This window comes from Moschus berezovskii, chromosome 6, assembly GCF_049115385.1.
Source record: "Moschus berezovskii isolate FMDL1 chromosome 6, NW_MosBer_1.0, whole genome shotgun sequence".
In the NCBI taxonomy this organism is placed as follows: Eukaryota; Metazoa; Chordata; class Mammalia; order Artiodactyla; family Moschidae; genus Moschus; species Moschus berezovskii.
The window spans coordinates 64,014,098-64,037,618 of NC_142465.1; the positions used below are offsets into that span (position 1 = coordinate 64,014,098).

The window sequence follows — 23,521 nt, forward strand, 5'->3', positions numbered from 1 at the left end:
ACTGTACTCCTCTTCCATTTTAATACTATTCCCTGGCTTCAGAGCTAGACTGAGAAATAGTCAACACAGAGAACAGATACAGATTAAATTTTTTTAATGTAGCATACACAGATGTATAGAACAGTCTTTTGGACTCTGTGGGAGAGGGCGAGGGTGGGATGATTTGGTAGAATGGCGTTGAAACATGTATATTATCATATGTGAAATGAATCGCCAGTCCAGATTTGATGCATGATATAGGATGCTCGCGGCTGGTGCACTGGGATGAACCAGAGGGATGGGGGTTCAAGATGGAGAACACATGTACACCTGGGACAGACTCATGTCAATGTATGGCAAAACCAATACAATAATGTAATTGGCCTCCAATTAAAATAAATAAATAAATAAATAAAATATAAAAATAAAAAAATAAATGTAGCATCAACTTTTTACTTTGTTTTATTAATATTTTACGATAAAGACACATCAAAGAGATTGTTTTAATATCTTGACTACTGTTGAATAATGTTAATGAACTTGGGAGTGTAGATATTTCTCTGAAATAATCACTTTTTTTCCTTTGGGTATATACCCACTAGTTAGATTGCTGGATCAGCTGGTAGCTCTATTTTTAATATTTTAAGGACCCTATATATACTATTTTCCATAATGACTATGTTAGGTTACTTTTCTATCAAGAGCACACAAGGTTTCCCTTTTCTTGCCAGCACTTATTATCTTTTGTCTTTTTAATAATCACAGTTCTAGCAGGTGTGAAATGATATCTCAAAGTCACTCTGACTTGTATTTCCCTTATGATTAGGGATGTTGAGCACCTTTTAATATATATGTTGGTACTTTATGTCTTCTCTGGAGAAATGTATATTCAGGTCCTTTGCAAACTTTTTAATTGTGTTATTTGTCTTTTACTTTTTGAGTTGCATGTGTTTTTATATATTTTAGATATGGACCTTTATTGAATATTTGGTGTGCAAGTATTTTCTCTCAATCTATGGTTGCTTTATCTTATTCCAAAAATTATTGCCAAGACCAACATTAAAGAGGAATATTATTCAGGCACAAAAAATGAAGAGAATCCTGGGACAATATGGATTTACTAGGGGGATATTTTGCTAAGAAAATTAACTCAGATCCAGAAAAATAAAGATATGATTTCACTTACTTGTAATTATTAAATTTTAGCCTCCCGCACCAAGACCATGTATTTACTGTACTAAAAACTTAATCATACACAATGAATAAATGAAATGCTATCTGTGGGTTTATTGAGCCTACTTCGTGTCCTACATTTGTTCTTTTGACATCATGATGATTTGAGCATCTGTGCATCTAAAAAGCCTAAAGAAAAGTAATATGGAAAAACCCATATAATTCATAAGTGTTTAAAGGGCAAGGTGCAAATCCACTAGAAACATTTGGTTTTACCCACTGAAATTTAAGTGATGTAACTAACAGCAATAGATTAACTTTGGGAAATATATTTAAATAATGAAAACCAAATTAACATTAAATGTTCATCATTGTTCTTTTGAACAAAGTTCGCTTGAGACAAATACAATTAAACTGTGCAGCGGATGTGCTCGCTACAGTCTCTAGTTAGAGTAACATGCCTAGTCTATCACCATGTTATAACGTGGAATTTCAGAAGGACAACAAGGAAGAGAAAATTTTCCTTGTGGTTCTTCGTATGTTCTCTCATTCAAATTTCCTATAAAATTACATTGAGGTTACAGAAAGGACATTGTGTTAGTTTTGGTTTCCATGGATTTTAGCTGTCCAATTATGGTCCTATTATATTCAAATCAAAATGAATAAAAGTATGTATTAATAAGAGCACAGATAGGTGGCTATAAATATACTCCCTTTGAAATGTTTACTTGTGGATTTTAAGGCAAAATGTGGAATTCAGAAGAACAGAACATAGCATCTTACATCGTACTCCTCCCTACACTTAGCTTTTATATGACTCCTTTAATTTAGAAAGCTCTCATGGATATTACTCATCTAACAGCCTGTGTATATGATTAGAATAACAACAACGTAAAAACGAAATATCAGATGATGTAATTTAAGGCCATGTTTTCTCTAAATTTCTGTGAAAATCCAGAACTCAAAAGTCAGGGAGAAATGCTGCATTCATTTTACTGGGTAATCATTTCAAAACTTTTAGCAAAAGGAATACAAGTGTGTAGGTTCTCATGTCAAACCACTGACTCTAGAAAGTTCCATAGAGACCTATGCTAGGTAACTGTATTCCTTTAAGTATTACTTCTACCCTCTCTGCTCTCTCCACAGATGTCTAGCTCTGAACCTATAATGAGTGGAAACCAGTCCCTCTGCACCCACTTCACATTTGTGGGATTTTCTTCTCTGGCAGAGTTGCAACCTGTGCTCTTCATTGTGTTCTTAACCATATACTTGTTTACCATGGGAGGAAACCTTCTCATCATTGGCTTGATCTGGGGCACCCCTTCCTTGCACACTCCCATGTATTTCTTCCTGGTTAACCTCACCTTTCTGGAGATGTGCTATGTCACCAGCATGGTGCCTCAGATGCTAGTGCACTTGCTTGTAGAGATCAAGACTATAAGTGGGATGCTGTGCAGCTCAGATGTATGTATTTAGCATCTTGGGACTGACAGAATGCTGCCTGCTAGCAACCATGCCTCATGACCGCTTTGCACCTATTTGCCATCCGCTGAATTATTCTCTCCTGATGGACCCTCATGTGTGTTTGAAATTGGCAGAAGCCTCTTGGACCACTAGGGTGGTGGTGGAGTCAGTCTAGATCACATTGATCTTCACTCTGCCCTTCTATGGAACAGGAAGGAGCCAGAACTTTTTTTGTGATATCATGCCTGTACTAAAACTGGCTCATGTTGATATCTCCCACAATGTGATTGTGATGTCTGCTCTCTCTGTGCTTTTTATTCTTAGCCCGTGTCCTCATTCTGGGCTCCTATGTGAGCATTATGGTGACCATCCTGAGAATCCGTTCAGCTGCTGGCAGAAGGAAAGCTTTCTCCACTTGCTCTTTTCATATCCTGGTTGTTTCTTTTTTATAGCACTACCTTGTTCACCTACCTCCAGCCAAAGACTGCACACACTCCAGAAACAGACACAACAACTGTACTCATGTACACAGTGGTCACACCTGCTCTGAATCCAGTTATCTACACCTTGAGGAACAAGGAAGTGAAGGAAGCCTTTCAAAGCCTAACACTGAGGAATACTATTAGATAAGTGGCATAAAGTACTTACAGGATCGCAACCAAGAAACACATGGACCTCTTCTATGTTTTTATATATGTTCAAGCAAAAGAAAAGTATGGAGCTTCCCTAGTGACTCTGTGGTGAAGAGTTTGCATGCCAACAAAGGAGACACTGGTTTGATCTCCGTTTCAGGAAGATCCCAGTTTCTGCAGAGCAACTAAGCCTGACACCACAACTATTGTTATTTAGCCACAACTAGTCCATTCTAAAGGAGATCAATCCTGGGTGTTCATTGGAAGGACTGATGCTAAAGCTGAAACTCCAATACTTTGGCCACCTCATGGGATGAGTTGACTCACTGGAAAAGACTCTGATGTTGGGAAAGGTTGGGGGCGGGAGGAGAAGGGGACGACAGAGAATGAGATGGCTGGATGGCATCACCGACTCTGGACATGAGTTTGAGTGAACTCCGGGAGTTGGTGATGGACAGGGAGGCCTGGCGTCCTGTGATTCATGGGGTCATGGAGAGTCGGACATGACTGAGCGACTGAACTGACTGACTGACTGAGCCCACATGCCACAAATTCTGAAGCCCACATACCCTGGAGCCTGTGGTCTGCCACAAGAGAGGTCATTGCAATGAGAAACCCGTGCACAACTGGAGATTAAGCTGCACTTGCCACAACTAGAGAATTGCACATGCAGCAACAAGGACTCAGTTCATTTCAGTTCAGTCGCTCAGTCGTGTCCGACTCTCCGCGACCCCATGAATCACAGCACGCCAGGCCTCCCTGTCCATCACCAACTCCCGGAGTTCACTCAAACTCATGTCCACAGAGTCGGTGATGCCATCCAGCCATCTCATTCTCGGTCGTCCCCTTCTCCTCCCGCCCCCAACCTTTCCCAGCATCAGAGTCTTTTCCAGTGAGTCAACTCGTCGCATGAGGTGGCCAAAGTATTGCAGCTTCAGCTTTAGCATCAGTCCCTCCAATGAATATCCAGGATTGATCTCCTCTAGAATGGACTGGTTGGATCTCCTTGCAGTATAAGGGACTCTCAAGAGTCTTCTCCAACACCACAGTTCAAAAGCATCGATTCTTTGGCGGTCAGCCTTCTTCACAGTCCAACTCTCACATCCATACATGACCACGGGAAAAACCATTGCCTTGACTAGACGGACCTTGGTTGGCAAAGTAATGTCTCTGCTTTTTAATATACTATCAAGGTTGGTCATAACTTTCCTTCCAAGGAGCAAGCGTCTTTTAATTTCATGGCTGCAATCAGCATCTGCAGTGATTTTGGAGCCCAAAAAACCAAAGTCTGACACTGTTTCCACTGTTTTTCCATCTATTTCCCATGAAGTGATGGGACCAGATGCCATGATGACTCAGCACAGCCAAAATTAAATAAATAAAAAATTAAAAAGAGAAATGTGCAGTATGATCATTAAAGTATACATCCTGTGTTCAATCAACAAAATTACTGAGTATCTCCTGGGCACTACTCGATTTTTCCTGACTACCATGGTAATAGGATCAATGTTAGTGTGTTTCACACTTTTTGATGAAAGAAAATATTTCTCCAGTGGAAAATGCTAAAAAAAATGAAAAAATTAATATATTTTAGTGCTAAACATAGGATGCTGTCTTTCAAGAGCTTAAGTGGAGTACCCTCCCATACTTACTCACCTCTGATACACCCTAATAATGATATTTTAAATAATCATCCAAGAGATGGTGAAGGACAGGGAAGCCTGGCATGCTGCAGTCCATGGGGTCACAAAGAGTCAGACAAGATTGAGCACTGAACACAACAAAAATAAATACTGATGAGTGATGTACCCTGCAACTCAACTCTAAGTATTTAACTTGTAAATCCAGTGAAGGATTCTGATTTTTTTAATCCAAAACTAGCTTGTTTCTATGGTATTATCCACTCATCTTTTGGGTTTTCATACAAATGAAGGTTTAGAGAAACATATATTACATATCACCTAGGGCAATGATGAAAGTATTTACTGTTATTCAAATTTTTTCCTATCTATCTAGCTTTTAAATTATGGTTTTATTTGTCCCCAATTTTCCTGATTTCCTCTGTATTGAATGTACAGTATATTGCTTTGATCAAATTCCCGTTCTATTCCCATAAATAATCAGGTCCTAATTTCAGGACACTGATGGTCTGAATCTAGAATGTATATCAGTAGTATTACAACTGAAACGTGATCACTGACCTAGAGCCAGACATCTTGGAATGTGAAGTCAAGTGGGCCTTAGAAAGCATCACTACGAACAAAGCTAGTGGAGGTGATGGAATTCCAGTTGAGCTATTTCAAGTCTTGAAAGATGATGCTGTGAAAGTGCTGCACTCAATATGCCAGCAGATTTGGAAAACTCAGCAGTGGCCACAGGACTGGAAGAGGTCAGTCTTCATTCCAATCCCAAAGAAAGACAATGCCAAAGAATGCTCAAACTACCGCACAATTGCACTCATCTCACACGCTAGTAAAGTCATGCTCAAAATTCTCCAAGCCAGGCTTCAGCAATATGTGAACCGTGAACTTGCAGATGTTCAAGCAGGTTTTAGAAAAGGCAGAGGCACCAGAGATCAAATTGCCAACATCCGCTGGATCATGGAGAAAGCAAGAGAGTTTCAGAAAAACATCTATTTCTGCTTCATTGACTATGCCAAAGCCTTTGACTGTGTCGATCACAATAAACTGTGGAACATTCTGAAAGAGATGAGAATCTCAGACCACCTTACCTGCCTCTTGAGAAACCTGTATGCAGGTCAGGAAGCAATAGTTAGAACTGGACATGGAACAACAGACTGGTTCCAAATAGGAAAAGGTGTACGTCAAGGCTGTATATTGTCACCTTGCTTATTTAACTTCTATGCAGAGTACATCATGAGGAACGCTGGGCTGGAAGAAGCACAAGCTGGAATCAAGATTGCTGGGAGAAATATCAATAACCTCAGATATGCAGATGACACTACCCTTATGGCAGAAAATGAAGAGGAACTCAAAAGCCTCTTGATGAAAGTGAAAGAGGAGAGTGAAAAGGTTGGCTTGAAGCTCAACATTCAGAAAACAAAGATCATGGCATCTGGTCCCATCACTTCATGGGAAATAGATGGGAAAACAGTGGAAACAGTGTCAGACTTTATTTTTTTGGGCTCCAAAATCACTGCAGATGCTGATTGCAGCCATGAAATTAAAAGACGCTTGCTCCTTGGAAGGAAAGTTATGACCAACCTTGATAGTATATTAAAAAGCAGAGACATTACTTTGCAAACAAAGGTCTGTCTAGTCAAGGCAATGGTTTTTCCCGTGGTCATGTATGGATGTGAGAGTTGGAATGTGAAGAAAGCTGATCGCCGAAGAATCGATGCTTTTGAACTGTGGTGTTGGAGAAGACTCTTGAGAGTCCCTTATACTGCAAGGAGATCCAACCAGTCCATTCTAGAGGAGATCAATCCTGGATGTTCATTGGAGGGACTGATGTTAAAGCTGAAGCTGCAATACTTTGGCCACCTCATGCGACGAGTTGACTCACTGGAAAAGACTCTGATGCTGGGAAAGGTTGGGGGCGGGAGGAGAAGGGGACGACAGAGAATGAGATGGCTGGATGGCATCACCGACTCTGTGGACATGAGTTTGAGTGTACTCCGGGAGTTGGTGATGGACAGGGAGGCCTGGCGTGCTGTGATTCATGGGGTCGCGGAGAGTCGGACACGACTGAGCGACTGAACTGAACTGAACAACTGAAAGGAATATACCTAGACATTTTAAACACAGAGATTAAAAATCACTGCCCAAGTAGAAGCTGAGCAAATATATTGGTATTCTGTGCCTGAAAAACATGAATGTATGTTCTCTCCTGGTCAGAAGTGAGAGTGATTATACATGGGACATTGTGATAACCATAGATAAGAGGACAGTCACTACAGCAGACTAACCGAAGGGTCGCAGGCACCACCTGTTCAATAGCAGAATCTCTCCCTGCCAAAGCTGACCCTTAGGTGTCTCTGGGCACATAACAAATGCTTCAATGTATGTGGGTGCATGTGGACCCTCACGTGCGCTCACACACACAAAGCCCAATCCAACAGCTGCTGGTCATCACACAGTATCTGATCTCTTCTATTGCTTTGCGCAGACAAACACTCAGCAAAACCACTTAGGGATGACTTGCTGTCACTATTTATTATGTAACTATTCAAAAACCCATGCTTATGCCTGAAGTAGTTTCTGGATATTCTGAATCACCAATTCCCCTGGATTCCAGTTCAGTTCAGTTCAGTTCAGTCGCTCAGTTGTGTCCGACTCTCCGCGACTCCATGAATCACAGCACACCAGGCCTCCCTATCCATCACCAACTCCCGGAGTTCACTCAAACTCATGTCCACAGAGTCGGTGATGCCATCCAGCCATCTAATTCTCGATTCCAGAAGAAGGCTGATTTCCCAGAAAAGCAGATGAAAGAAATCTCTTTCCCAAACTTGTGTGCCATTTTAATGCTTGAGCTTCAAAGCAGCTCCTCCCATAGTTCACACTTTAAAACACTAATTTCCACACATATCACAAGAAACATATCAGTACTGAAGGTTGGTTTGGAAGAATGTTAGAGACTCGAAAACAGCATTTCAAGTGATGCCCTATTGTATACTATACAGAAGGAAAAGATGTGCTCAGAACTTTAAGTAATAGAAAGTTGTGAATACCAATGAGATGCTTCCCAGTATATACCTGCTTCTTGGAGATGTGCCCAGCACCACTCCCTTGCGTTAAGATTACGTGACGTCACTTCCAAGGCCCAAACTGATTTTAAGTACCAGAAATCTTCACAAACCACTATCTCCACAGACCATCAAAATGATAAAATCTGATATCACTTTTATCACTGTATGCTTTTTAAAGTATAAAAGCATTTTTAAAATCATGTGATAAAGTTGATACCATATTCATTGCAACTATTTGTTTTAAACATGTGACATGCATGGAGTGGAACTTGCTTTGCTTGTTTATCCATTTCAGAATAGACCAAAGCAGAAGGAAGGAGGCTCTTTAAATTCTAAAGAAGACAGCAAATGAGTCAATAATAGTTGGGTTACTAAAAGTTAGGAGGACTGGCCTGGCAGCTCAGATGGTAAAGAATCTGCCTGAAGTGCAGGAGACCCAGATTGGAGAATTGCTTGGAGAAGTCTTGGACACAAGGTAAAGCCTGTCTCTATTCTTGCTTGGAGAATTCCATGGACAGAGGAGCCTGGCAAGCTACAGATCATGGGGTCTCAGACACAGACATGACTGAGCAACTAACACACACACACACGATTTTGGAATTCCCCCAGCCACCTCCATGTACCTACCTGTAAGTTTGGCTGACAGAGGAGGATAAAAGGCCAGTAGAAACATTGTATTGGCATCCTTGATAGCTCAGTTAGTAAAGAATCCAGTTGCAATGCAGTAGACCCCAGTTCAATTCCTGGGTTAGGAAGATCCTTTGGAGAAGGGAAAGGCTATCCACTCCAGTATTCTGGCATGGACAATTCCATGGAGTATAGTCCTTGGGTTTACAAAAGAGTAGGCCACGACTGAGTAACTTTCACTTTCACACTTTTCACTACAAAACTGGGCCTCCGAAGTAGATTTTCCTTCTATTTCTCACACAATATGGGAAAGGAGGGCTATTAGCATATCAAATTATAATGAGGGCGTTGAGGGTACTTCAAAGAGAATTACTGCAAAATTTTGAATGTCTGCTAAAGTAAATACTATCCATTGGTCTACAGAGTCTACTTTGTGCTGGTTCTATTGATAAATGGCAAAATCAATACAATATTGTAAAATAAAAAAAAAAAAAAGACATGAGCAGTCACTGTGCATCTGAGAAACTTAAAGAAAATTAATATGGAAAATAGCCATACAATTCAATAACTGAAGTGCAAGGTGTAAATCCATTAGAAATACTGGGATTTACCCACTGAAATTTAAGTGATGTAACTAACAGCAATAGATCGTCTCTGGGACATGTATTCAAATAATGAAAACCAATTTATATTGAATGTTCATCACTGTTTTTGAACAAATTCCTCTTGAGACAAATTAAACTGCAGTGGATGCAATCCCTATGGTCTCTAGTCAGAGTAGAAATACTGCCTGTTCTATAACCATGTTATAATTGGGAATTGTCAGAAGTTTAGAAGCCTGACAAGGAAAGGGAAGTTTTTCTTGTGGTTCTTGGTATGTTCTCCCATTCAAATTGCCTGTAAAATTATACTGAGGATATAGAAAGGACATTCTGGTGGCTTTGATTTCCATGGATTTTTGCTACCAAGTTATGATTTTATCATATTCAAATCAAATGACTAAAATATGTAAGAAAATTAATAGGTAGATGCCTAGAAATATTCACCCTTTCAAAAGCTTAAGTGTAAATTTAAGGGAAAATAATAGAATTCAGAAGACCAGAACATAGCACCTTTACAATTTACTCTCTACCTTATCTTTTATTTGACTCATTTACACTTAGATGGTAAAGATTTTGCCTGCAATGCCGGAGACCTGGGTATAATCTCTGGGTGGGGAAGATACCCTAAGAACAGAATGGCAACCCACTCCAGTCTTCTTGCCTGGAGATTTCCATGAACAGAGAAATTTGGTGGTCTACAGTCCATGGGGTCACAAAGAGTCCAAAACAACCGAAGTGGCTAACACTTTTACACAGGATAACAACAAGGTAAAAAGAAAACATAAAAGGATGTAATTTAAAGCCATTGTTTTCTCTAAACTTCTGTGAAATTCCAGAACTCAAAATCAGGAAGAAATACTGGATCAATTATGTTGGGTGCATGCATGGATGCTAAGTTGCTTCAGTATGTCTGACTCTTTGCAATCATACAGACTGTAGTCCACTAGGGTCCTCTGTCCATGGATTTCTCCAGCCAAAAATACTGGAGTGACTGCCATCTCCTTCTCCAGGGGTTTTCCCTAATCATTTCAAAATTTTTAGCAAAAGGAATACAAGTGTGTAGATCTCATGTCAGATCACTGACCCTAGAAAGTTCCACAGCGACCTATGCTAGGTGACTGGATGCCTTTAGATGTTACTTCTACCCTCTCTGCTCTCTCCACAGATGTCTAGCTCTGAGCCTATAATGAGTGGAAACCAGTCCCTCTACACCCACTTCACATTTGTAGCATTTTCCTCTCTAGCAGAGTTACAACCTGTGCTCTTCATTGTGTTCTTAACCATATACTTGTTTACCGTGGGAGGAAACCTTCTCATCATTGGCTTGATCTGGAGCACCCCTTCCTTGCACACTCCCATGTATTTCTTCCTGGTTAACCTCTCCTTTCTGGAGATGTGCTATATCACTCGTGTGGTGCCTCAGATGCTGGCGCACTTGCTCGTGGAGACCAAGATCATAAGCGTGGGGCGCTGCGCAGCTCAGATGTATGCATTTAGCATCTTGGGACTGACAGAATGCTGCCTGCTAGCGGCCATGGCTTATGACCGCTTTGTAGCTATTTGCCATCCTCTGCATTACTCTCTCCTGATGGATCCTGGTGTGTGTTTGAAATTGGCTGTAGCATCTTGGACCACGGGGGTCGTGGTGGAATCAGCCCAGACCACATGGATCTTCACTCTGCCCTTCTGTGGAACAGGAAGGATCCAGCACTTTTTTTGTGACATCATGCCTGTAGTGAAAGTAGCTTGTGTCAATACCTCCCACAATGAGACTGCATTGTTTGCTATCTCGGTGCTCTTTATCATGACCCCCTGTCTCTTCATTCTGGGCTCCTATATGCGCATTCTGGTGACCATCCTGAGCATCCCTTCAGCCACTGGCAGAAGCAAAGCTTTCTCCACTTGCTCATCTCATATCCTGGTTGTTTCTCTCTTCTATGGTACTGCCTTGTTCACGTACCTCCAACCGAAGGCTGCACACACTCCAGAAACAGATAAGGCAACTGCACTCATGTACACAGTGGTCACGCCTGCTCTGAATCCAGTTATCTACACCTTGAGGAACAAGGAAGTGAAGGAAGCCTTTCAAAGACTAACACTAAGAAGCACTCACAGACAAATGACCTAAAACTGTTTATTACCAAACTATTTAGAAATCCATTTATCTGCCAGAAGTATTTTCTGTATATTTTCTTCCTCCAATTTTCCTGGATTCCAGAATAAGGGTGATATCCTGGAAGAGAGATAAAAGAAATCTCTTTACTAAACTTGTGTGACATTTTATTCCAGAGCTTCACAGCAGCTCCTCAATATGTAAAAGTTTAAAGAGTCTTTACTTCATATATCGTGAGAGAAATATCAGTACTGACTCTTGGTTTAGTAGAATGAGGAAAGGCTCCAAAACAGAAACATCAAAAATGCCTTTTGTATAATGTATGGAAGGAAAAAGGTGTGTACAGATCTTGAGTTTAAGTAATAGAAAGTTTTGGACACCAATAAGATGCTTTCCCATGCATGACTGCTTCTAGGAGACATGCCCCACACAGCTCTCTCATGTTCAGACTTGACCTCTCTTCCAAGGCCCAATCTGTTTCTTGTTAAGTACCAGAAATCTTCACTAGTTAGTACCTCCACGTACCTCCAAAATGATAAAAACCTGAAATCACATTTATTACTTTATGCTCTTCAGATATTAAAGCATTTTTAAATTATTAAATTTAATATTATATTTGCTGCATCTATTGTTTTAAATATGTGACATGACTGCAATGGAGTTTGGTTTACTCATTAAGCCATTTCAGAAGTGGCCAAAGCTGAAGTAAAGAGGCACTTTAAGTTCTAAATAAGACAGCAAATGAGTCAAAAATAATTGCATTTATTAAAAACATAGAAAATCACCCCAGGCACCTCCATGTATCCACCCATATATGTGGCAGACTGAGGAGGGTGAAGCAAGTTGGAAATGCATATGAAATCATATTCAGGGCGGGAGGCTGTTAAGAGTGCCTCAAAGAGAATTACTGTAGAAACTGGAAGGTCTATTAAAAGGAGAAGCTGGATAAAATTCTCCACTCTGAAGCTTGCAGAGATGTAGCATCTGGAGCAGCTGAACTACTTCCATTTGAGAGGAGCTTCAGATGACTAAATGTTAAGGACAGACTTTGGTTGTATCCCCTGCTGCTTGGGTAGGGGGGTGCGTATATAGGAACATAAATGTGAGGGCTGCTTCACATACAATTACTGCTATCCTTTGTATTGAGGTTCACTGTGCTGCTGCTGCTGCTGCGTCGCTTCAGTTGTGTCCGACTCTGTGCAACCCCATAGACGACAGCCCACCAGGCTCCCCTGTCCCTGGGATTCTCCAGGCAAGAACACTGGAGTGGGTTGCCATTTCCTTCTCCAGAGGTTCACTGTAGGAATCTCTAAAAAACAGAGTTAGAAACGAACAAAGAATACTTGAAAAAATAACCAACTTAGGTATAAATTTACAAAATATGCTAATATCTATATAAGGAAAACTACAAAACTTTGATGGAAAATATCAAAGAACCAGAAAAATGGAAACTTAATAACTTTGTACATCAACAACTGAACCACGTTGCATATTACATCCTATAACTGCCTGGGCCTCACCCAGTAAGGAAATTTGCCCTTTTCCTCTCTCTCACTCCTAACTTACCAATTCACCAAACCACACAGGGTCTAGAAGTTATGTATTGTCTGAGTTCTGAATTTAAAATATGATAAACTTTCAAATTCAAATTCACTATATTTCAATAATTTTAAAAATCTGCAAGTAACTGACAGAGCTAGTTCAGATAAACAAAAGGGAGACTCAAAAGAGCAAAATTAAACAGTTATTGGAAAAAATAAAGCCATTTCATAGTTGTGTTCCTAAAAAATTGAGCATTGTGTTACAAATATTTGATTTTTTTACATGAAAGCCAGTGACACACAGAGCATTGCTATGTTATATGTTATACCCAGGGTGTATGTTATACCCTGGCTTATGTACAAATTTGAATGGAATCATCTATCATATCATTATTTTCCAAGTGTGAGAATTTAGCAAAAATATGGAGCACCTTGTTAATGGCAAACTGGTAGTCTCCTTTATAATTAATATATTGATCTATAACTTGACAAAATATGTACACAGAACTTATTCACTTTATGTTCAGAGGTCTTCTTGCATTAGTACTTCAAAAATTTCCAGTTATATTAATAAAAAAGCTTCTAATGCATACTTGAAATATTAAAGTCAAATTTTACTTCTTAGAAGATGTTTGCATTCTGAGATCACACATAAGGAAACATCAGGAGGGGGGTTCCCAGGGCAGATTCATGTCAGTGTATGGCAAAACCAATACAATAATGTAAAGTAATTAGCCTCCAATTAAAATAAATAAATTAAAAAAAATGGAAACATCAGTATTGGAAAAAGCTGCCATTTCAAAGCAACAGAAAAACAACAGAGGAAGAACAAGTATAGGACATATTTGAAGTGCGTCTTTTTGGTAAAAGTTTATTAGTAAAATGTCTCCTGCAAAGCTTTTGAAGACAGTTATCATTTTTAAACCTACTTTGTCCTGAAAAAATCATATTTAGCCATCTCCAGTAAATGATCAGTAAGAACACAAAGAACAACTTTTGAAGCTGGCTGATAGTATATAGTCTCTAATATTATATATGGTCCAATGGCATTTAAAATATGCCTTTGTTTCATCTTAATTTCAATGAATTAACCACTGACACCCCACAGAATCAATTTGAAATTAAGTTTCTAGTTGATATCTCATTCAGAAATTCAAGGTATCTCAACTGGACGTGCCCAAAGTAAACTTATGAGTGAACCTACCCTGAAAAATATGTCAAAATTTTCCATTCTATATCTTAGCACAAACTACGACACCATTCATTCTGTATGGAAGACAGGAGTCAGGATTGTCCTTGTAACACAGCTCTCTTTGTCATTATATTCAATCTGTCACAAAATAATGGCAATTACACACAGGAAACATATGAAAATCCTTTACTTCTTATTTTTCCTGCCATAGTCCAAACTGTCATCATTTTGACCTTTAATTGACCTCTCTGGTGGCTCAATGGTAAAGAATCTGCCCACCAAGATGCGGATTCATTCCCTGGGTCGGGAAGATTCCCTAGAGATGGGCATGGCAACCCACTCCAGTATTCTTGCCTGGGAAATCATGGACAGAGAAGCCTGGAAGGCTATAGTCCATGGGATTGCAAAAGAGTCAGACAACATCTTAGCAACTAAACAACACATCCACTAGGAAAGACTAACCTTATTCAGTATGTTCCAAACTACAGTCATGGTGATAGTTGCAAATTAAAAATTTCAGTAAACCATAACCATGTCTGAGTGCATACAGTGGCTCATAACTTTTAGAGTAGAGACTAACATGAAAAACATAGCAAAAAAAGATCCAGCTCCTTTTTGCTCTCACAGACCTCATCTAACTCCATGCTCTCTCTGTTCTAATTTCAATGACTTTCTTTCAGTTTCTTGAATATCATCTCACCATGCAGACGATGCACATGTTGCTTTCTCTCCCTAGAATCTCCCTCTCCAATAACTATGTTGTTGATGTAACGATTCTCTTCATCTAATTAATCCAAGTTCTTCAAATCTCAAATCGATAACCACTTATTTATGAAATCTTCATCTCCATAACTACATATTTTCTTCCTATTACATATTTTATGACACTCTTTAACTTCCTTTGGGTCCCAAGTTTTCTTTCCATATTTATGGTGCTTCATTAACTCATTTGAGATATTCAAATTTATATTCCTTCTCCAAACTGCTAGATATTTCCCCTACAGACCTTGTTCTTTTCAGATATTTTTATATAGTTAGACAATTATCCATTCTGAAAATGTACTATAGATCTTCACCCTGAGCTATGAAATTAGACATGTATAAAATAGCCTGTGTATTTTTGTGACAGTCCACTGACCATGGGCTCAGTTCAGTTCAGTCACTCAGTCATGTCCTATTCTTTGCTACCCCTTGGACTGCAGCAAGCCAGGCTTCCATGTCCATCACCAACAACCGAAGCTTGCTCAATCTCATGACTATTGAGTCAGTGATGCCACCCAACCATTTTATCCTCTGTCATCCCCTTCTCCTCCCACCTTCAATCTTTCTCAGCATCAGGGTCTTTTCAAAGGAGTCAGTTCTTCGCATCAGGTGGCCAAAGTATTGGAGTTTTGGCTTCAGCATCAGTCCTTCCAATGAATATTCAGGACTGATTTCCTTTAGGACTGACTGGTTGGGACTCCTTGCAGTCCAAGGGACTCTCACAAGTCTTCTCTGACACCACAGTTCAAAAGTATCAATTTCTTTATAATCCAACTCTCACATCTATACATGACTACTGGAAAAACCATAGCTTCGACTAGACAGACTTTTGTCGGCAAAGTAATGTCTCTGCTTTTTAATGTGCTATCTAGGTTAGTCATAGCTTTTCTTCCAAGGAGCAAGCATCTTTTAATTTCATGGCTGCAGTCACCATTGGCAGTGATTTTGGAGCTGAAAAAAAATTAAGTCTGTTACTGTTTCCATTGTTTCCCCATTGATTTGCCATGAAGTGATGAGACCAAATGCCATGATCTTAGTTTTCTGGATGTTGAGTTTTAAGCCAGTTTTTTCACTCTCCTCTTTCACTTTCATCATGAAGCTTTTTAGTTCTTCTTCACTTTTGGCCATAAGGTGGTGTCGTCTGCATATCTGAGGTTACGAATATTTCTCCCGGCAATCTTGATTCCAGCTTGTGCTTCATCCAGTCCAGCATTTCATATGATATATTCTGCTTATAAGTTAAATAAGCAGGGTGACAATATACAGCCTTGACATAGTCCTTTCCCAAATTGGAACCAGTCTGTTGCTCCATGTCCAGTTCTAACTGTTGCTTCTTGACCTGCATACAGATTTCTCAGAAGGCAGGTTAGGTGGTCTGGAATTCCCATTTCTTGAAGAATTTTCCAGTTTGTTGTGATCCACATAGTCAAAGGCTTTGGCATAGTCAATAAAGCAGAAGTAGATGTCTTTCTGGAACTCTCTTGCTTTTTCAATGATCTAACGGATGTTGGCAATTTGATCTCTGGTTCGAATGCCTTTTCTGAATCCAGCTTGAACATCTGGAAGTTCATGAGTTGGAAGAAAGAAATCTGTTTCAAATACATTTCACTATCCTTTCCTTTCTACATCCTTTATTAACTTTAATGCATATAAGGCATTTTTTGAATTTTATCTCCTTAGCAATCATTGTCTCTTTGTCTTCTTTTTCATTGGAAAAGCACACCTTCCTGATTCTCAGACTACATGTTAGCACTATAGAATATGGGAGGCTTGTGACCAAGGCCTTAGGAGATAGTGACTCAAAATCTGATACACGATCTTGAAAGATTCAGTCAAACTAACTCGTGAGTTTTTATTTAAGCAAACAAGAAGGTTATATCTCTTTTCATTAGACTGGAACTTGGAAATATAGAACTTTGGAGTACCCAAGGACTATAGCACAAGAAAAGAGAGTATTGTGATTATGATATCAATGAGAGGAAAACACTCCCCAGAGATGCATATTCTTGAGTCATGATGACTTATAGGCCAGTGAATCTAGCTTTAGTAATACATATAATTTTCTACTGTAGACAATAATGCCCTCCCCTTCTTTTACCATTTGCTTACCTCATTCTGAGATGAGGTATTCCTTACCAGTAACTGAAAAATGCAATTGCTCAAAAGCCATTGTAACTGAAGTTCTAGAGATATCTCTTGTTGTTGTTCAGTCACCAAGTCATGTCCAACTCTTCATGACCCCATAGACTGCAGCCCACCAGGCTTCCCTGTCCCTCACCATCTTCTGGAGTTTACCTAAGTTCATGTTCACTGAATCAGTGATGCCAACCAACCATCTCATCCTCTGTCCCCCTCTTCTCCTTCTGCCTTCAATCTTCCCAGCATCAGCATCTTTTCCAATGAGTCAGCGGTTCGCATAGATGGCCAAATTATTAGAGCTTCAGCTTCAACATCAGTCTTTCCAAAGAGTAGTCAGGGTTGATTTCCTTTAAGATTGGTTTGATCTCCTTGCTTTCCAAGTTGCCCTCAGAGTCTTCTCCAGCACCATAGTTGGAAAGTGTCAATTCTTTGGCGCTGTGCCTTGTTTATTGTCCAGTTCTCACATCAGTAAATGACTACTGGAAAGATGATAGTCTTCACTATATGGACCTTTATCGGCAAAGTGACATCTTTATTTTTTAACACACAGTCTAGGTTTGTCATAGCTTTACTGTCAAGAAGTAATTGTCTTCTAATTTCGAGGCTACAGTCACCATCTGCAGGGATTTTAGAGACATGGATAGCACTATTTTTTAACTCTATCTTTTTACTCCCCTAAGAAAGATTATTTCCATGCATTCTTTTTTCTAGCTTTACATATGTTTAATGGTTTTCCCTACAAATTTCATGAATTAAAATCGATTTTAGTAATTCCATTATTTAATCAAATATAACATGCATATATTCTTTAAGAGTAATTCAAGAATAATGTAGATTTATTCAATAAATATCACTCACATAGTATAGGTAAACAATTCAGAGGCCTCCATTTCGCAAGATTCCTGAGACGTCTAATTTTATGAGGTTTTCCTATTTGCCTCAGAAAGAAAAAGTTGAACAAATTATATCATGCAAAAGTAATCTTTGTGATGAGATCACTTGACTCAACAGAAACTACCCAAACATACAGACCAAAGTATATAATCAGTGTCTAGACCCTTTCCTAGACAGAGATACTTGTGCTATCTTTTAGAGTTAATTTTTGAATTTTTAAAAATAATGATTAGGTAAGACTCAAAAAAATAATATTTTCTCAGTTTCTATATACAGTTGCCAATAGGGAAATGCAGATGCCTAGTGTTTATTAATAATTATTGATTAAGCTAGGAACATTGACCAATCTGGTAACAAGGATAAAAACCTAGAATATAGGATTTTGTATACTTAGAAATTTTTACCAAATTAAGTGTTTGCAATATAAACAGTACAATCAGTTCAAGCTACTAATTGCCAAAAAGTCTTGCAAGGAAGGAAATATACCTGTATTCACATCCTACCAGTTAGTTAAATTAAGAGGCGTTTTATTTCACTGTATAGATTTAGGAAGACTATGTATTTGGCCATGAAAAGGTCCCTAGCAGTGCCATCTGGTGGACAGAATCTACAATGCTTGTACCTGAATGTAGGTAAAGTCTAAAAATTTTTACTTAAAAAAAAATCTGTGTGTTGATTTTATAATCCCTTGCATTCCTATACACTAATAATGAGAAAATAGAAAGAGAAATTAAGGAAACTATTCCATTCACTGTTGCAATGAAAACAATTAAATACTTAGGAATATATCTACCTAAGGAAATAAAAGACTTGTACATAGAAAACTATAAAACACTAGTGAAAGTAATCAAAGAGGACACGAATAGATGGAGAAATATACCGTGTTCGTGGATTGGAAGAATAAATATTGTAAAAATGAGTATACTACCCAAAGTAATTTATACATTCAATGCAATCCCTATCAAGCTACCAACAATATTTTTCACAGAACTAGAACAAATAATCTCACAATTTGTATGGAAATACAAAAAACCTCGAATAGCCAAAGCAATCTTGAGGAAGAAGAATGGAACTGGGGGAATTAACCTGCCGGACTTCAGGCTCTATTACAAAGCCACAGTCATCAAGACAGTATGGTACTGGCATAAAGACAGAAATATAGATCAATGGAACAAAATAGAAAGCCCAGAGATAAACCCACGCTCCTATGGACACCTTATCTTCGACAAAGGAGGCAAGAATATAAAATGGAGAAAAGACAGTCTCTTTAACAAGTGGTGCTGGGAAAACTGGTCAGCCACTTGTAAAAGAATGAAACTAGAACACTTCCTAACACCATACACCAAAATAAACTCAAAATGGATTAAAGATCTAAATGTAAGACCAGAAACTATAAAACTCCTAGAGGAGAACATAGGCAAAACACTCTCCGACATAAATCACAGCAGGATCCTCCAAGACCCACCTCCCAGAATATTGGAAATAAAAGCAAAAATAAACAAATGGGACCTAATTAAAATCAAAAGCTTCTGCACAGCAAAGGAAACTCTAAGCAAGGTGAGAAGACAGCCTTCAGAATGGGAGAAAATAATAGCAAATGAAGCAACTGATAAAGGATTAATCTCCAAATTATACAAGCAGCTCCTGCAGCTTAATTCCAGAAAACTAAGTGACCCAATCAAAAAATGGGCCAAAGAACTAAACAGACATTTCTCCAAAGAAGACATAAAGATGGCTAGCAAACACATGAAAAAATGCTCAACATCCCTCATCATCAGAGAAATGCAAATCAAAACCACAATGAGATACCATTTCACACCAGTCAGAATGGCTGCTATCCAAAAGTCTACATGCAATAAGTGCTGGAGAGGGTGTGGAGAGAAGGGAACCCTCTTACACTGTTGGTGGGAATGCAAACTAGTACAGCCACTATGGAGAACAGTGTGGAGATTCCTCAGAAAAATGGAAATAGAACTGCCATATGATCCAGCGATCGCACTCCTGGGCATACACACCAAGGAAACCAGAATTGAAAGAGACACATGTACTCCAATGTTCATTGCAGCACTGTTTATAATAGCCAGGACATGGAAGCAACCTAGATGTCCATCTGCAGATGAATGGATAAGAAAGCTTTGGTACATATACACAATGGAGTATTTCTCAGCCATCAAAAAGAATGCATTTGAATCAGTTTTAATGAGGTGGATGAAATTGGAGCCAATTATACAGAGTGAAGTAAGCCAGAAAGAAGAACATCAATACCGTATATTAACACATATATATGGAATTTAGAAAAATGGTAACCTGAACCCTGTATAAGAGACTGCAAAAGAGACATAGGCATTTAGAACAGTCTTTGGGACTCTGTGGGAGAGGGTGAAGGTGGAATGATTGGGGAGAATGGAATTGTAGCATGTATATTATCATAAGTGACCAGTCCAGGTTCGACGCATAAATTTTCCTCTGTTCATTTCTTTGCATTTGTGCTTTTTTAATAAAATTCTTTTTTAGAAATAAAAAAAAAATCTGACTCTCTGTGACATTTTAGTTCTCAAGATAATGTGATATATACAATTTTACTAAAATTATTATAGTTAATAAAATTATTGTTAAAAATTTACCCAAAGAAATAGAATCATTCCCTCCTTTGCTTCTTCAGTCTATTTTATGTGTATGTCCAAGGAAGAGTGACATACAACTCATTTTATGTTACCTAACTCTGTTATTCTCAATAGCATTAATAAATCCCTGGAATCCTTCTCCAAAATAATTTATATGCTGCTAGAGAGAAGAGATGGCTACTGTCATAGCCATTAATGATTTACAAAATAGTCAATTCAAGAAGTCCACAGATCTATTTTTCAAGAAGCAATCACTGAATAAATAATTTTAAATAAGTATTTTGTTCAATTCTAAATGTTACTACCTATGAAAGACCCATGTGAAATAATACAGCAAGAACATAAATGTGGACAGAATTGCTATGTTTGGTCATGATAGACAAGGATTAACTGAAGTCACCAGGAAAACTGAATATTATACAAGAAAACTGGAGTCATTATCATTACACATGTAAAAGGACAAGAGGTTTGATTTATTCTCAAAGATGAAAACGGTAGCATTTTAAATGATAGGAGGAACTGACAACAAAGCATCTTTCTTCTTAGTATGAAGAAAACTGTTTTAAGAAGCAGAGCCTTTTAAAAATGAAATAGACTGCCTTCAAAAATCGGAAATTTTCAGTTGATGAAACTATTCAAGTATATAATTGGTTATTCATTTCCCCACCCTCTATCTTTAGGTAGAATATGATTCCCAATATTTGGGGGGATTATTTATATACATGAATTCTATAAGATCAACAACTATAATTAAATATGTCATTAATCATTAATAATACTAAATTTCTGTCCCACAATCATCTGATAATCTATCATTAAAACTGAAATTCTTAACTAAAAATGATGACAAGAATATCATTCTACTTTAGGGAAAATCTTTAAAATTTAAAATATTACCTGTTTTACTTAAAATGATAAATCCCCTGCCTCTAATTGATATAAGGTCCTGGGAAATGTTAAAGAAAAACATTTGATTTATAGCTTAACTATTGTATTTAGTGTCTGGAATTAGCCTCAATGAGAAGGTATAAAGTGTTTTATTTTTTATTAACAGCTAACATAGTGCCTTGCTTTCCTTTCCAATTATTCTGAAATATATAAGTAGAAAGACCCTTTGCATTATTTTATGTAGATTATAGACAGACATTTACACCATTTCACCCTCTCCTTTCATATTTACCAATTTTAATCATCACAGTCAGTGAATCCCACCCCCCCCCCCCCATAATCACCTTCCCAGAGTTATTCTGAACTCTTGGTGGTTGATAGGATGAAAATTCTTTTAAGATGGCTAAGAATAACGAGGTTTTTGAGGAGATTTGGGCAAGGATTATTTTGGTAGCCACTCCTCAGATCCTGTACATACTTGTTATCACACGTTGCTTGTGATATGATATTGATATTTAGTTGATATCAAAACCGAAATCATGAATGATGAAATTAATTCTTTATTCTCTGGTGTGGCTGTTCTGGTTAAAAGGACTAGCTGGGAATATTGTTACAGCATCATACTACAATAGTTTCTACTGCAGCTCAAGGCAGCTGCTCAATCTAACCAATCAAACAATAATATATGTATAAATACACACACACACATATATATACACATACACACACACACATATATGTTAATATATGTTTTGTTATAGAATATGTTACAGAAAAATCCAAACAAACTTTTTGGCTAACCCTATATATAATCTATTATATAAATATATATATGTACATATATATATATATTCTATATATGTGACCTTGAAGGGCATACAAATGAGTATATTAATTCACTTAAGTTAAGATTGTAATATGTTTATTTGACTAACGGAAATATCTTCATTCATTCTCCGATAATAGCATCCCAAGATAAATGGTTTAATTGCATTTTACTCTTCAAACTGATTTTTTAAATACATATGTAAATATATATTTAAACTGCCAAGAAATTGGGTAAAATATTATTTTACATGTGTGTTAGAAGCAAGAGAAAGAGTGAATAAATTTGTCCGTATATTAAATAAAGTCTTAGAAAAACTTTTTTTCCCAATTTATTCTAGATATTTATTCAACCTGATGAATAATATGTTTATTTCCACTAGAGGAAAATAACTGTAAATAAATTCTAAACTAACTTCCAGACATTAAGAAGTGTAAAATGAATTTAAACATAAAGCTACAAATCACTCTTTCAAATATATATTTAAATAAGATGTGGTCAAGAGCAGATATAATTCTTCACAGAAGAAGTCAGAAAATAATAGTGTTTGCATATACTAAAATGATTTTTAACATGTTGACTCTTTGGAAACTACTCCAATAATGTTAACATTCACCCAAGAGATTCTTGTGAGCATGTGCATGTGTGTGTGTGTGTGTGTGTATGGCAAGTATGAAAACTTAAGTAAATGCTTGTCTCTGACTCTATTATTTTTAAACATGTATGTAATATACCACTTAAAACTGTTTCAAGCTTATCTTTCTCTATAATCACCTATTTAGAGGCTTCTTAAAGTTCTTTCTAATTTTGTTCTTTGACTAAATTTACTTTTTAATAGGGCCCAATGAGACTGATTAAAATTGTGAGTTGTTTTACATGGGCTTTATATAAAATAATTCATAACAGAATACAAAAGTTTCTTTCCACCAGTGGGAAGCATTCAGTCACCCTGGTGCATCCTATAGCTAATTATGGTAAAACAGATCAATTTGTTAGAGGAAGTTTGAGAAATTAGTTACCCTACACCCCCAACAGTACTTTGAGACCAGTGGAGTCCCATTTTCTTGTTAACCTTCTCGAAGCCATGATTCCAACTCTCTTAGGTACCTCTCTAATTGGCACACTAACTATGAAAATGCAGTGTTATTTTAGACACCCATTGGGAATAGCACTATTTGGAAACCATCCGAGTAGAACTGTATCCAAATATGCTACCCTGAGGATGACTTCATCTTTAATTAAAAATATTTGTATAAATACTCTCCAAGGACAAAGATGATTAATGGCAACAATAGAAGTGTTTTGTGAGTTTTTGATTGGTCTCCAGGGTTTGATGCATTAAAGACATAACTTT

General features: G+C 37.8%; 1 protein-coding gene and 1 pseudogene across 1 annotated transcript; both read left to right on the plus strand.

The window, feature by feature from the left end:
• Positions 1–2,298: 2,298 nt before the first annotated feature.
• Positions 2,299–3,255, plus strand: LOC129536073 (olfactory receptor 10C1-like; annotated as a pseudogene).
• A 7,098-nt stretch (positions 3,256–10,353) lies between these two features.
• LOC129536074 (olfactory receptor 10C1-like) lies at positions 10,354–11,316 on the plus strand. Its single transcript, XM_055394825.2, has one exon. It carries the CDS (start codon positions 10,354–10,356, stop codon positions 11,314–11,316), a length of 963 nt encoding a protein of 320 aa, XP_055250800.2.
• The last annotated feature ends 12,205 nt before the right edge of the window (positions 11,317–23,521 follow it).

What these genes read in the sequence shown, in the direction of transcription:
- LOC129536074 (XM_055394825.2), top strand. Translation starts at nt 10,354, where the DNA reads ATGTCTAGCTCTGAGCCTATAATGAGTGGAAACCAGTCCCTCTACACC.